Below are 13,066 nucleotides of genomic sequence, written 5' to 3' on the forward strand. Positions count from 1 at the left end.
CATTTTTAATTTGCTGCCCATCATCACTCCAAGAATCTTTTCCTAGCATCTTCCTCCTGTTGAGTATCTGTTTCCAAACTCCCACACCCACCCCACAGCCCAGAAAGATTAATTACATATTTCCAGGAAGAATCTCAATTTGTCCCCATATGGGTCCATTCAAACCAGATGCTAAAACCTTTAAGTGGCCTGATCACATCACCCCTTCCATTCCATCCTCTGACCCCCCACCCGTTCTCCACTGCATCCAAGATAAGCTTCTTGCATTCATCTTTAAATCCATTCCCAGTAACCCTGCCCTACCTTTCCACTCTGTTACCTTACTGCTTTGTCAACCTTTCACTCCATCAATAACAGTTAACCTCTACCATGCATGAGCCCGTTTCTCCCACAATCATCTTTGAGCTCCACACCCCATGCTTCCCTTATGCCTGGAACATCCTCTCTCTCTCTCTCTCAAAAAAAAAAAAAAAAATCCAGAAAGCCCCACCCTCCTTCAAGTCTCCTTTTAAGACTCATTTCTACTGAGATACCCACAAAACACCGACAGCGAATAATGGCCAGTCAAGACTAGGGCTATCCCTTTATTTGTCTCAATTACTAAAAACCCTCTCTGTGCCAAAGGATGCTACTGTTCCTATTACCATCTCCTTCCTCCCCATTTGCTGAGTTCATCTGTTCAATCTTGTCTTAAACTAAGCTTTTCAGGATGAGGACAGGGATTATCTGTCTGTACCGTGCCTAGCGCATTGGCTAGGGCCTCTAGGCAGTATTCTAACAGTTTTGGATTTTAAGGCCAGATGGGACCATTAAGATAGTCTGACCTCCTCCATAACAACGGCCATCAAATTTCACCAAGTGGTTCCTAAACCAACTTCACAAGTTCTGACTGAGCTGTAACATATCTTTTGGAAAGACACCCAAACCTGATTTAAAGATGTCAAATGATACACAATCCACTACAATCCTCGGAAAGTTGTTGCAAAGCTAAGTTTAAAAATGTGCACTTTACCTCCTGTTTGAATTTGTCTAGCTTCTATTTCCTACTATTGGATTATTTTTTTTTTATGCTTTTGTCTGCTGGAATAACAAGTCCTCCACATATCCTCATCTTGGGTGGTTAATTTAGACTGCGATCAAATTGCTTCTTAACCTTCTGTTTGATAGGATAAATAGACTGAACTTCTTAAGTCTCTCCATGTAAGGCATGTTGTCCAGTCCTTAGATCCTCTTGTAGCTCTTCCCTGAACACTCTCCAAATTTTCAGCACCTTCTTTGAAGTGTGGTTACCAGAATTGGACACAATATTCTAGTAATGGTCTCATCTCTGGTGTATACATAGATACACCACCTCACTGTTCCCCTACATATGCATCCCAGGAATAACGTAGCTGAAGTCGATGTACTTAGATCTACTTACCGTGGGGTCTTCACTGCGGTAAGTCAACGGCTGACCCTCTCCCATTGACTCCGCCTGCGCCTCTCGCCCTGGTGGAGTACCGGAGTTGACGGGAGAGTGCTCGGTGGTCAATTTATCGCGTCTAGACGGGTAATGTAGACAAGCCCTTAGCTACAGCATCACACTGGGAGCTGAAGTTCATTTGGTGGTTCACTATCACCCCAAGTCTGTTTCAGAATCACTGCTCTCTAAGATGCAGTTTCCATTCTGTAAGCATGATCTCCTTTCTCTGTCCCTAGATGTATCATGCATTTGGCTGAATTGCATTTGATTGTGTCAAGCTTACCAAAAAAATACAGATCACTCTGTATCAGTGACCTGCCCTCATCATCATTTACCGCCCCACCAATATTAGTCACATTTGCAAACTTTATATGAAATTTTATATTTTCTTCCAGATATCTGATAAAAACATCCTCAACCTAATCCTGTATGAGAAGTCCCTGCTGAACCCCATCAGAATACCCCCATTCAATTATTATTCCCCATTAACAAATATGTCTTGAGATCTGTCAACCTGTTTTTAAACACATGTGCTGCACTGGTTTTGAACAATGCTAGTTTTTTAGTCAAAATGTTGAGCAGTACTAAGTCAAATGCCTAAAAGAAGTCCAAGCATATTACATCAACACAGTTACCTTTATCAACCACTTGTAGTCCCACTAAAAAATTGTATCAAGTTGGAAAAGAGGTGGTCTTCAGCTAAGTAGCCCTCTTTACCAGCCTTAGTTATATGACCATCCCTTAGTTCTTTTTTGATTGACGCCTGGTCTACACTGGGGGGTGGGGGGGGAGAGAGAATTGATCTAAGTTGATCAACTTACCGTGGTGTCTTCACCGCGGTGAGTCGACTGCTGCCGCTCCCCCGTCGACTCCGCCTGCGCCTCTCGCAGCGGTTGAGTACAGGAGTCGATGGGAGAGCACTCGGGGGTCGATTTATAGCGTCTAGACTAGACGTGATAAATCGACCCCTGCTGGATCGATCGCCGCCCGCCAATCCGGCGGGTAGCGTATACGTACCCAAAGTCACATACTGCTGTTCCATTATTTTGTCTGAGATCGATGTCAGGCTAACTAGCCTATAATTACCCAGGTTATCCTGTTTACCCTTTTAAAATATGGGCACATTAGCTCGCTTCTGGTCTTCTTGAATTTCCCCAGTATTCCAAGATTTATTAAATAAAAATATTAATTATTTTATGGCTAATGTTTCTAATCTTACTTGGTCCCTTTTTATTATTTCTTAGTCCTCACTGGTATTTGCAATTCCTCCCAATCAAGTATCATCTGTGAAATTTATTAATACAAATAACGGTGACAAACTGCAACTATAACCTTTACCCATCACACAACTGTCTGCCACACAGGCATATTTGTATAATCATGCCCTCGAGGCAAGTACAGTCTAGCTGTTAAGATCTAAATGAAAGCCCAAAAGTTCTAATGCCTAATTATCAGTAACTGTATAATTAAAATACAGTTATGTCATACAGCTGAATGCAGTATTGACCCATGTTAATGAACAAACAACCAAATGGCTAATAATTCAAACATCATTTAACACTAAATGATTGTTCAAGCCAGCTGGTTTTAGATAACGTATTTTAGAGATAGGTGTAAACAAGCTAGCATTAATTTAAGTCACAGCTTAAAGGAACAATATCTTGTTCTATGTTCTCTTTGTAGAAATGCATGTAAAATCCTCCTATCTATAATTTAGCAAAGGCAAGTGTGAATAATGGATTCATTAAAACCTGGCCGAACAGTGGACGTCACTAAAAGCATTTCGTTTCAAATCAATAAAACATACAAGAATTGAGAAGCCTTCGATGCTAACTAACCCTATTAGTTTAGAGCATTATTTGTACAAGTCCTCGCGCCAGTTGCTTTCAGGCATACAAGGAAACAAGCCATCCATGCCCCAGGTATGTTTTAATGCCACAAGTGAATAGAGCAGCTTCCAATTGCTGAAAAGCACGATGACAGCAGAATTAACCGGTTCTGCTGGGAAAGTTTCTCAGGCTTCTCTTAATCATTATTAAGAGCCAATCAGGCATCACATTTATCTTGTTCAGGCCCTTCACCTTAAACGACAAAAGTTCCAGAATTAAATCTGAAGCCCAGAGGAGGGCACTGATCATTGATAAAGGTGTGCACCTCACCAAGGAAAGGATAATAATAGGTTCCTGTTTGGGGATAAGCATGCAGGCAGGGAACCTCTAATGGCCACCGGAACACAATGAGCTCCTGAGGGCAGAGAAGGATTTGGGGATGGGGCATTGGTTTGTGTTCTGGGGAATTCCAATTTGCTCTCATTTGCACTCTGTCTAACGCTTGGTCAATTTGCTTAATCACTTCTTTAAACGCAGATGGAGAGACAGACAATGTCAGCCCATTAACAGCTTTAAAAAGTCTAAAAGATCCCTTTAAATGAGAAAAGCAGGGCAAACAGAAGAAAACCATGGTCAGGTTTCTCAGGTTTACACATGTAACAGGGCTCCCCACTGGATTCTTTATTAGTTTTCCATCCAGAATTTACATTCAAATTTTAAACGGCAAGAGTCAGAAACAGCACGCACGTTTCTTTTGCGTGGAACTTAAAGTTATTGCAGAATCAACTGCTCCACCCCAGCAGATAAGAGCTGGGGGTCTTGCTCTGAAACTAGTTAAGCAAAACAAATACACCACCAAGTGAGAATCTCGGATTCTCCCCTCAAATATTCATTAAAGAGACACTGTCAAGTCAAGTCTATCCCTTATTTTTTGTGCCTGTGTGGTAAAAAAAAGTTTTTACAACACTCAGATCCAAGAGAAACGACTCCATGAAATTACAAAACACACACCACGGCCCTGACCCTACAATTTGTCACACACGGGCAGACTGCTGTGTCCACATGGGCCGCCCCCATTAAAGACACTGGGGGTCTGCGCAGGCACAGAAATCCACGTATGAGCAACAAATTGCAGCACTGGAATCTTCAATTTTAAAGCAAACGTTCCTGAGCAATGTTTGCAACCCAAGCATCAGAGCACAGTACTAATGCATTATCATTTGTATTACAATAGCCCCCAAAGGGCTTCTTAACATTGAATCATAGAATATCAGGGTTGGAAGGGACCTCAGGAGGTCATCTAGTCCAACCCCCTGCTCAAAGCAGGAGCATGATACAGAGGGCCCAATCGTGCAATCAGATCAGCACAGGAGCCCCTGTGCCATCTCAGTGAAGTCACTTGGTCTTCCCTTGCCCATTCAATTGCAGGATTGGGGTCACAGCATGAAAACATGGGCCTCACCCCCCAATGAAACTGCGGGTCAGCAAGCGAAAGGGGCTTACTTTCACCTTCCAAGCTGAGAGAAATGCAAAAAGTGAACAAACAACATCAAAGAAGGAAAATTAGATTTGATATTCTGGAGTTCTATTTTCATAATCTAAGGGGATATCAGTCAAATAAACTAGGGCATGTGCGTGTTTGTTTGAAATATATGATCATTAACCTGACAAGGTATAACTTCCTAAAGAGCAATAGGACAAGTTTGGGCCCCATCCTTACAAACTGATCCTCGTGGGTCATGGGGATGGACCCTGACTTTAGTGGGGATCTACTAGGGTATTACACGCTGCCTGCATCAGCTTGAATGATCAACCCAGGAAGGAGGAAGAATGAATCAGGGAGCAAAACTCTGCCACTTTCCTCATCCTTGCCAATTCTTTAGAGGTCTCGCTTTGTGAAGAGGAGCGTATGCACCCCATGGAAACGAATGAGGATACGAAAAACCACCCAACCCATCTCTTCAGCTTCCAAAGGAAACAATCTAACTTCACCATAGGGGCAGTCTCCCCAGCACTCATGTTGTCAGATCAGTAGGACGAGAATGCAGCCTCAAGCTACTTTATAAAAGACCACTTTTATGCAATCAACGCCGCAAAACAAGAGTCAGAGCAGACATTTCTACTCCGCAAGACAGCAAAAGCCCCCCACCCCACTGACCACATACACTGTCCCTGGACATCAGGGGTCTCTCCTCAGCTAGGGTGAAAGAACAGCTGAACAGTGTCTGCAGGGAGAAAGGAGTTCTCCTGACAGCAGAGGGGCCAAACCAAAGTGAGCAGCACTTACTGTGTGAGCACCGCCAGGGGACAGGGCTCCGTTGGGCAGGTAGGGACTGCCCAGCTCTGGGATCATCAGGAAGGGGTAACCTGGATAGGGGGGCCCCTTAAAGAAACCTCCATCTTGCTGTCTTCTCACTACTGGGGAGAAAAGAAAAGGCTCAGCCAGGGGCTTTCACCAGGGTGGGGCTGGGAGCAGGCAGATGGTAGAAGCGGCTGAAGTTGTTAAAGCTGGGGTGGAGAGAAGGGGGGGAAATAGGTCTTCACTGCAGAGTTAACTCGAGTATCTACACTCAGGTTACTTCCCTTGAGTAAGCCTAGCTCAGGGAGGAAGGGGTGGGTAAGCAGGGGGGAGGAGGAGAGAGTCCGAGGGCGGGCGACGGACACGGACGAAGAAAACAAAGAGGTTAAAAGTCTTGCTAAGCGTCTGGAAGTATCCGAAGGATGTAAACACCGAGGAGGGCTGCAGGGCTGGGGGATCCTCCAGGCCGGGGCTGGGACCCTGAGCCGCGCAGGGACCCGAGGGAAACTTCCCGTCCAAGGCGAACTGCCGGGGGCGGCCCCGCAGAGGGGGATCCGGGGGGAAAGGGAAGCGGAGGGAGGGTGAGCACAGGCGCATGGGGCGGGGAAGTGGGGAGCAGGGGAGTGAAGGAGCAGAAGGGGGGCAAGCGGGCAGGGGTAACTGGGGAGGGAAGAGAGCGGGGGGCTGTGGGGCAGAAGGGGTGGGAAGAGGGCTGGGGAAAGGGGCACGGGACAGGGGGAGCAGAGGGGGCAGGCTAGGGAAGGGCAGGGATCCCAGAGGGAAGCCCCAGGGGGGCGGGTTGGGGGGGGCAGGAGGCCGGCCCCGAGGGGAGCAGCGGGGGCAGGGATCCCGGGGGGAAGCCCCAGAGAGATGGGGGCGGGTTGGGGGGCAGAGAGCCGGGACAGGAGCCCCGACGAGAGCAGCGGGGGCAGGGATCCCAGGGGGGCTGGGGGCCGGGACAGGAGCCCCGACGAGAGCAGCGGGGGCAGGGATCCCAGGGGGGCGGTTTGGGGGGCGGGACAGGGGCCCCGGGGGGAGCAGCGGGGGCAGGCACCCCAGGGGGCCGGGTTGGCGGGCTGGGGGCCGGGCCGGGGGCCCCGGGGGGAGCAGCGGGGGCAGGGATCCCAGGGGGGCCGGGTTGGGGGGCGGGGGGCCGGGACGGGGGCCCCGGGGGAGCAGCGGGGGCAGGCACCCCAGGGGGGCCGGGTTGGGGGGCGGGGGGCCGGGACGGGGGCCCCGGGGGAGCAGCGGGGGCAGGCACCCCAGGGGGGCGGGTTGGGGGCCGGGACGGGGGCCCCGGGGGAGCAGCGGGGGCAGGCACCCCAGGGGGGCGGGTTGGGGGCCGGGACGGGGGCCCCGGGGGAGCAGCGGGGGCAGGCACCCCAGGGGGCCGGGTTGGGGGGCGGGGGGCCGGGGCCCCGGGGGGCGCAGGGGGCCGGGGCAGGGGTCGGTACCTTCGGCGAGATAGTCCCGCGGCTTCTGGAAACTTTCGCGGGGCTGCGGCGGCGGCGGCGGCCGCTCCGCCTGCGGGGGAGACACAAAGGGGAGAGGGGTGAGCGCTGCCCCGAGCCCCCCCGGCGCCGCCCGGCCCCCCAGGCCCCCCGGCCCCTCACCTCCGAGTCGGAGCCCGAGGCGCTGGCGCGGCGGTTCTCGGACTCGTGGACCAGCGAGGACTTGAGCTCGTCCAGGTCCCCGTGGGCCGAGCCGCGCCCCGCGCCCTTGTCCTGCTCGTCGCCCTCGTCCTGGAAGGGGATCAGCTCGTCCGGGGCGCCCAGGTCGTCGCCGCCCGCGGGCGGCAGCTGGGGCATGGTGCGCCCGGCCCGCCCAACTTCGAGGCGCGGCGCCGGCCGAGTGCGGAGCGGGCAGCGGGCGGGCGCGGCTGCCTCCCCCCTCCCCGCTCCCCCGCCGGCGGGGCCGGCCCCTCGCTCGCTCCCTCCCTCCCTCCCGCCGCCGGGGGGGTCGGGGGGGTGGAGCTCCCGCTGCAAGCTGACACCGGCCGGGGCGGGACCCCCAGTTCCCCCCACCGCCCCCCCCCCGGGCCGGGACCCCCAGCTCCCCTCACAGCCCCGCCCCCCCGGGCCGGGACCCCCAGCTCCCCCGATCCCCTCACAGCCCCCCCGCCCTCCCCCGGGCCGGGACCCCCAGCTCCTCACAGCCCCGCCCCCCCCGGGCCGGGACCCCCAGCTCCCCCGATCCCCTCACAGCCCCCCCGCCCTCCCCCGGGCCGGGACCCCCAGCTCCTCACAGCCCCGCCCCCCCCGGGCCCGGACCCCCAGCTCCTCACAGCCCCGCCCCCCCCGGGCCCGGACCCCCAGCTCCCCCGATCCCCTCACAGCCCCCCCGCCCTCCCCCGGGCCGGGACCCCCAGCTCCCCTCACAGCCACCCCGCCCCCCCGGCCGGGACCCCCAGCTCCCCTCACAGCCACCCCAGGCCGGGACCCCCAGCTCCCCCGATCCCCTCACAGCCCCCCCGCCCTCCCCCGGGCCGGGACCCCCAGCTCCCCTCACAGCCCCCCCCGGGCCGGGACCCCCAGCTCCTCACACAGCCCCCCCGGGCCCGGACCCCCAGCTCCCCCGATCCCCTCACAGCCCCCCCGCCCTCCCCCGGGCCGGGACCCCCAGCTCCCCTCACAGCCCCCCCGGGCCGGGACCCCCAGCTCCTCACACAGCCCCCCCGGGCCCGGACCCCCAGCTCCCCCGATCCCCTCACAGCCCCCCCGCCCTCCCCCGGGCCGGGACCCCCAGCTCCCCTCACAGCCCCCCCGGGCCGGGACCCCCAGCTCCCCTCACAGCCCCGCCCCCCCGGGCCGGGACCCCCAGCTCCCCCGATCCCCTCACAGCCCCCCCGCCCTCCCCCGGGCCGGGACCCCCAGCTCCCCTCACAGCCCCCCCGGCCGGGACCCCCAGTTCCTCACACAGCCCCCCCGGGCCGGGACCCCCAGCTCCCCAGCTCCCCTCACAGCCCCCCCGCCCCCCCGGCCGGGACCCCCAGCTCCCCTCACAGCCACCCCGGGCCGGGACCCCCAGCTCCCCCGATCCCCTCACAGCCCCCCCGCCCTCCCCCGGGCCGGGACCCCCAGCTCCCCTCACAGCCACCCCGCCCCCCCGGGACCCCAAGCTCCCCCCACACCCCTGCCCCCCCCGGCCGGGACCCCCAGATCCCCCCACAGCCCCTCCTTCCCTGCTGTGCTTACAGCCTTCCCCGTGCCCTCTGCCCCCCAGGGTCTAGAACCCCCAGTTCCTCCCACAGCCCCCTAGTGCTGGACCCCCAGCTCCTCACAGCCCCCCCCCCCCAGCCAGGAACCCCAGCTCCTCACAGCCCCCCTGGCTCGGACCCTAGCTCCTCACCACCCCACCCCTCTGGGCCCGGACCCCCCAGCTATTCTTACAGTCCGGCCACCCCAGTGCTGCAACCCCCAGCTCCTCACAAAGCCCCCCAAATGCTGGGACTTCCAGCTCCCCTCACAGCCCCCCACAGTACCATTCCCCTGGGCTGGGACCCCCAGCTCCTGTTACAGCCCCCCATGGCCCTACCTGTCGGGGCTGGGACCCCCAGCTCCTCACACAGCTGCTCCCCAGCCTAACCAGAGCTAGGTGGGACCCCCAACTCATCACACAGCCCCCACATAGCCCCGCCCCCCCAGGCTGGGCCCCTCAGCTCCTCTCACAGTCCCCCCAGCTCGCCTCCTTGGGGCTGGGTTCCCCAGCTCCTCACACAGCTGCTCCCCAGCCTAACGAGACCTGGCTGGGACCCCCAGCTCCTCACACAGCCCCCACACAGCCCAGCCCCCCCCCCCGCCCCAGGCTGGGCCCCTCAGCTCCTCTCACAGTCCCCGCAGCTCGCCTCCTTGGGGCTGGGTTCCCCAGCTCCTCACATTGCCCTGCCCCATGGGGCTGGGACCCCAGCGCCTAGCACAGACCCGCACTCCTAGGGCTGGTACTCCCAGCTCCTGACAGAGCCCCCCCACAGCTCTGCCCCCTGCATTGCTCCCCCCCAGTGCCCCCTGATACAGCTATCACACCGAGCCCCGCAAATTACCCCTCACTGTCCTGTCTCCCTATACTGCTACCCCCAACTCCTGCCCCTGTGCTGCTACTGATCCCCCAGCGTTGCTTCCCCCAAGTGCCTCCCCGACATTGCTACCATCACCCCTGTTCCTATAAGTACCCTCCACCCAGCAGATGATCTTCTGCAAATGCCCCCTCTTGCTCACCCCGCACCTATTTAACCCTCTCTGCATCCCTCCTCCCCTCCACTGCTACTGCCCCCACCCCGTCCTGCTGAGCTCTTGCAGCCAAGCATACTCCTCCCAATCCCTGCACTGCCAGCTGCCTACAAATGTCTCCTCCCGCAGGCCAGCTCCTCTAATTACCCCCAACACAACCCCTACCAGTGTTCTCTCCCTGCCCAGCTATCCCCCCACATAGCCCCTGTGAGCATCACCTTCCGGCCAGCACTTCTACCACACACACACCTCCTGCAAGTGTCCTTCCCCACACCTCACTACTACCCGCTTTCCAGCTCTGTTCCTCCCCTGCAGAACTCACGCAGGTACACCTCTCAGGTGTACTGGATTTTGCAGCATGGTTCCACATTTAGGCTGAATCAGGCTGTCTCTGCCACAAAGGCAAGCTATGAATCATAGAATCATAGAATATCAGGGTTGGAAGGGACCTCATGAGGTCATCTAGTCCAACCCCCTGCTCAAAGCAGGACCAACCCCAACTAAATCATCCCAGCCAGAGCTTTGTCAAGCCTGACCTTAAAAATATCTAAGGAAGGAGATTCCACCACCTCCCTAGGTAACGCATTCCAGTGTTTCACCACCCTCCTAGTGAAAAAGTTTTTCCTAATATCCAACCTAAACCTCCCCCACTACAACTTGAGACCATTACTCCTTGTTCTGTCATCAGCTACCACTGAGAACAGTCTAGATCCATCCTCTTTGGAACCCCCTTTCAGGTAGTTGAAAGCAGCTATCAAATCCCCCCTCATTCTTCTCTTCCGCAGACTAAACAATCCCAGTTCCCTCAGCCTCTCCTCATAAGTCATGTGCTCCAGCCCCCTAATCATTTGTGTTGCCCTCCGCTGGACTCTTTCCAATGTTTCCACATCCTTCTTGTAGTATGGGGCCCAAAACTGGACACAGTACTCCAGATGAGGCCTCACCAATGCCGAATAGAGGGGAACGATCACGTCCCTCGATCTGCTGGCAATGCCCCTACTTATACATCCCAAAATGCCATTGACCTTCTTGGCAACAAGGGCACACTGTTGACTCATATCCAGCTTCTCATCCACTGTCACCCCTAGGTCCTTTTCCGCAGAACTGCTGCCTAGCCATTCGGTCCCTAGTCTGTAGCGGTGCATGGGATTCTTCCGTCCTAAGTGCAAGACTCTGCACTTGTCCTTGTTGAACCTCATCAGATTTCTTTTGGCCCAATCCTCTAATTTGTCTAGGTCCTTCTGTGTCCTATCCTTACCCTCCAGCGTATTTACCTCTCCTCCCAGTTTAGTGTCATCTGCAAACTTGCTGAGGGTGCGATCCACACCATCCTCCAGATCATTTATGAAGATATTGAACAAAACCGGTCCGAGGACCAACCCTTGGGGCATTCCACTAGATACCAGCTGCCAACTAGACATGGAGCCATTGATCACTACCTGTTGAGCCTGACAATCTAGCCAACTTTCTATCCACCTTATAGTGCATTCATCCAGCCCATACTTCTTTAACTTGCTGGCAAGAATACTGTGGGAGACCGTGTCAAAAGCTTTGCTAAAGTCAAGGAACAACACGTCCACCGCTTTCCCCTCATCCACAGAGCCAGTTATCTCGTCACAGAAGGCAATTAGATTAGTCAGGCATGACTTTCCCTTGGTGAATCCATGCTGACTGTTCCTGATCACTTTCCTCTCCTCTAAGTGCTTCAGAATTGATTCCTTGAGGACCTGCTCCATGAATTTTCCAGGGACTGAGGTGAGGCTGACTGGCCTGTAGTTCCCAGGATCCTCCTTCTTCCCTTTATGCTCAACTTGTACCCTACAGCAACTTGCAGTGAGCTGGAACCCAGGTAGCCATGAGTCCCAAACTATTGGGCGAAGCAGCAGATGTGCTATAGCTTTTGACACAGTCCCACAAGACAGTCTAGTATCGATGAAATACAGTCTAGTATCAATGAAATGAGTATAAGGTGGGTGCACAACTGATTGAAAGACCGTACTCAAAGAGTAGTTCTCAAAGGATCGCGGTCAAACTGGGAGGGCATGGGGTTCCACAGGGATCAATCCTGGGCCTAGTACTATTTAATATTTAAATTAATTACTTGGATAATGGTGTGGAGCATTTGCTTATAAAATATGCAGAGGTCACCAAGCTGGGGGGGGTTGCAAGCACTTTGGAGGACAGGGATAGAACTGAAAAGGACCTTGATAAATTGGAGAATTGGTCTGAATTCAACAAGATGAAATTCAGTAAAGACAAGTGCACTTAGGAAGGAAAAATCAAATGCAGAACTACAACATGGGGAATAACTGGCTTGTTGGTAGTATGGCTGGAAAGGCTTGGGAGGGGGTTATAGTGGATCACAAAAGGAATATGTGTCAGCAATCTGAGGCAGCTGCAAAAGAGGTTCATCATTCTGGGGTGTATTAATGAGTGTAGCATGTAAGGTAACTGTCCCACTCTTCTTGGCACTGTTGAGGGCTCAGCTGGACTATGGCGTCCAATTCTGGGTACCACACTTTGGGAAAATGTGGACAAATTGGAGAGAGTCCAGAGGAGGGCAACAAAAATGATCTCATGTTTAGAAAATCTGACCTATGAGGAAAGGTTAAAAAGTTAAAAACAACGGGGCATGTTTAGTTTTGAGGGAAGCGGACTGATAACTGTCTTCAAATATGTTAAGGACTGTTGTAAAGAGGATGGTGGCCAATGGTTCTATATGGCCACTGAAGGTAGGACAAAAGTAATGGGTTTAATCATTAGCAAGAAAGGTTTAGGTTAGATAGTAGGAAAAAAATTCTAACTATAAGAGTAGTTAAGCTCTGGACTAGGAAAGATGTTGCAAAAGGTAACTTCAGGCAGAGGTAGGACAAGAACTCAGGTCTGTAATAGGGTAACTCCACTATTTATCCATTCAGTCACTTTAAATGGGCTTTGGTTACATAGCCATAGGAATTGCCAGACTGGATCAGACTCGTGATCCATCTAGTCTAGTATCCTGGCTCTGACAGGGACCAGGACCAGATTCTTCAGAGAAAAGTGTAAGGCACAGTTGAAAGATGTGGTGTAATCTGTCTCCCAGGAAAACCTGGTTCCTGATCTCCCAAAGCATTAGAGATGTGTTTGAACCTTGAAACATGAGGTTGTATATCTCTTCCAAAACTCTTAGTTTGCATTAACTGTTATAACTCTTGGTGTTGTTATCAATATAAACATCCAATCCGTCTTTGAATCTTACTAAATTCTTGGC

General features: G+C 54.1%; 1 protein-coding gene across 3 annotated transcripts in view; it reads right to left on the reverse strand.

Moving 5' to 3' along the window:
- The window catches only part of TCF7L1 (transcription factor 7 like 1), a 104,574-nt gene extending 97,124 nt beyond the window's left edge, over window positions 1-7,450 (reverse strand). Inside the window, exons 1-3 of one of the 3 annotated variants that reach the window (XM_048829475.2) lie at window positions 7,204-7,450; window positions 7,045-7,114; window positions 5,579-5,709 (exon numbers count right to left, since the gene is read on the reverse strand). In XM_048829475.2, the coding sequence (XP_048685432.1) occupies window positions 5,579-5,709; window positions 7,045-7,114; window positions 7,204-7,398 (396 nt within the window). In that variant the 5' untranslated portion in view covers window positions 7,399-7,450. The remainder of the gene's footprint in view (window positions 1-5,578; window positions 5,710-7,044; window positions 7,115-7,203) is intronic. The other 2 variants (XM_048829474.2, XM_075123397.1) reach the window with 2 other exon arrangements.
- Window positions 7,451-13,066: the final 5,616 nt, after the last annotated feature.

This window comes from Caretta caretta, chromosome 26 (assembly GCF_965140235.1).
Source record: "Caretta caretta isolate rCarCar2 chromosome 26, rCarCar1.hap1, whole genome shotgun sequence".
Lineage (NCBI taxonomy): Eukaryota > Metazoa > Chordata > Testudines > Cheloniidae > Caretta > Caretta caretta.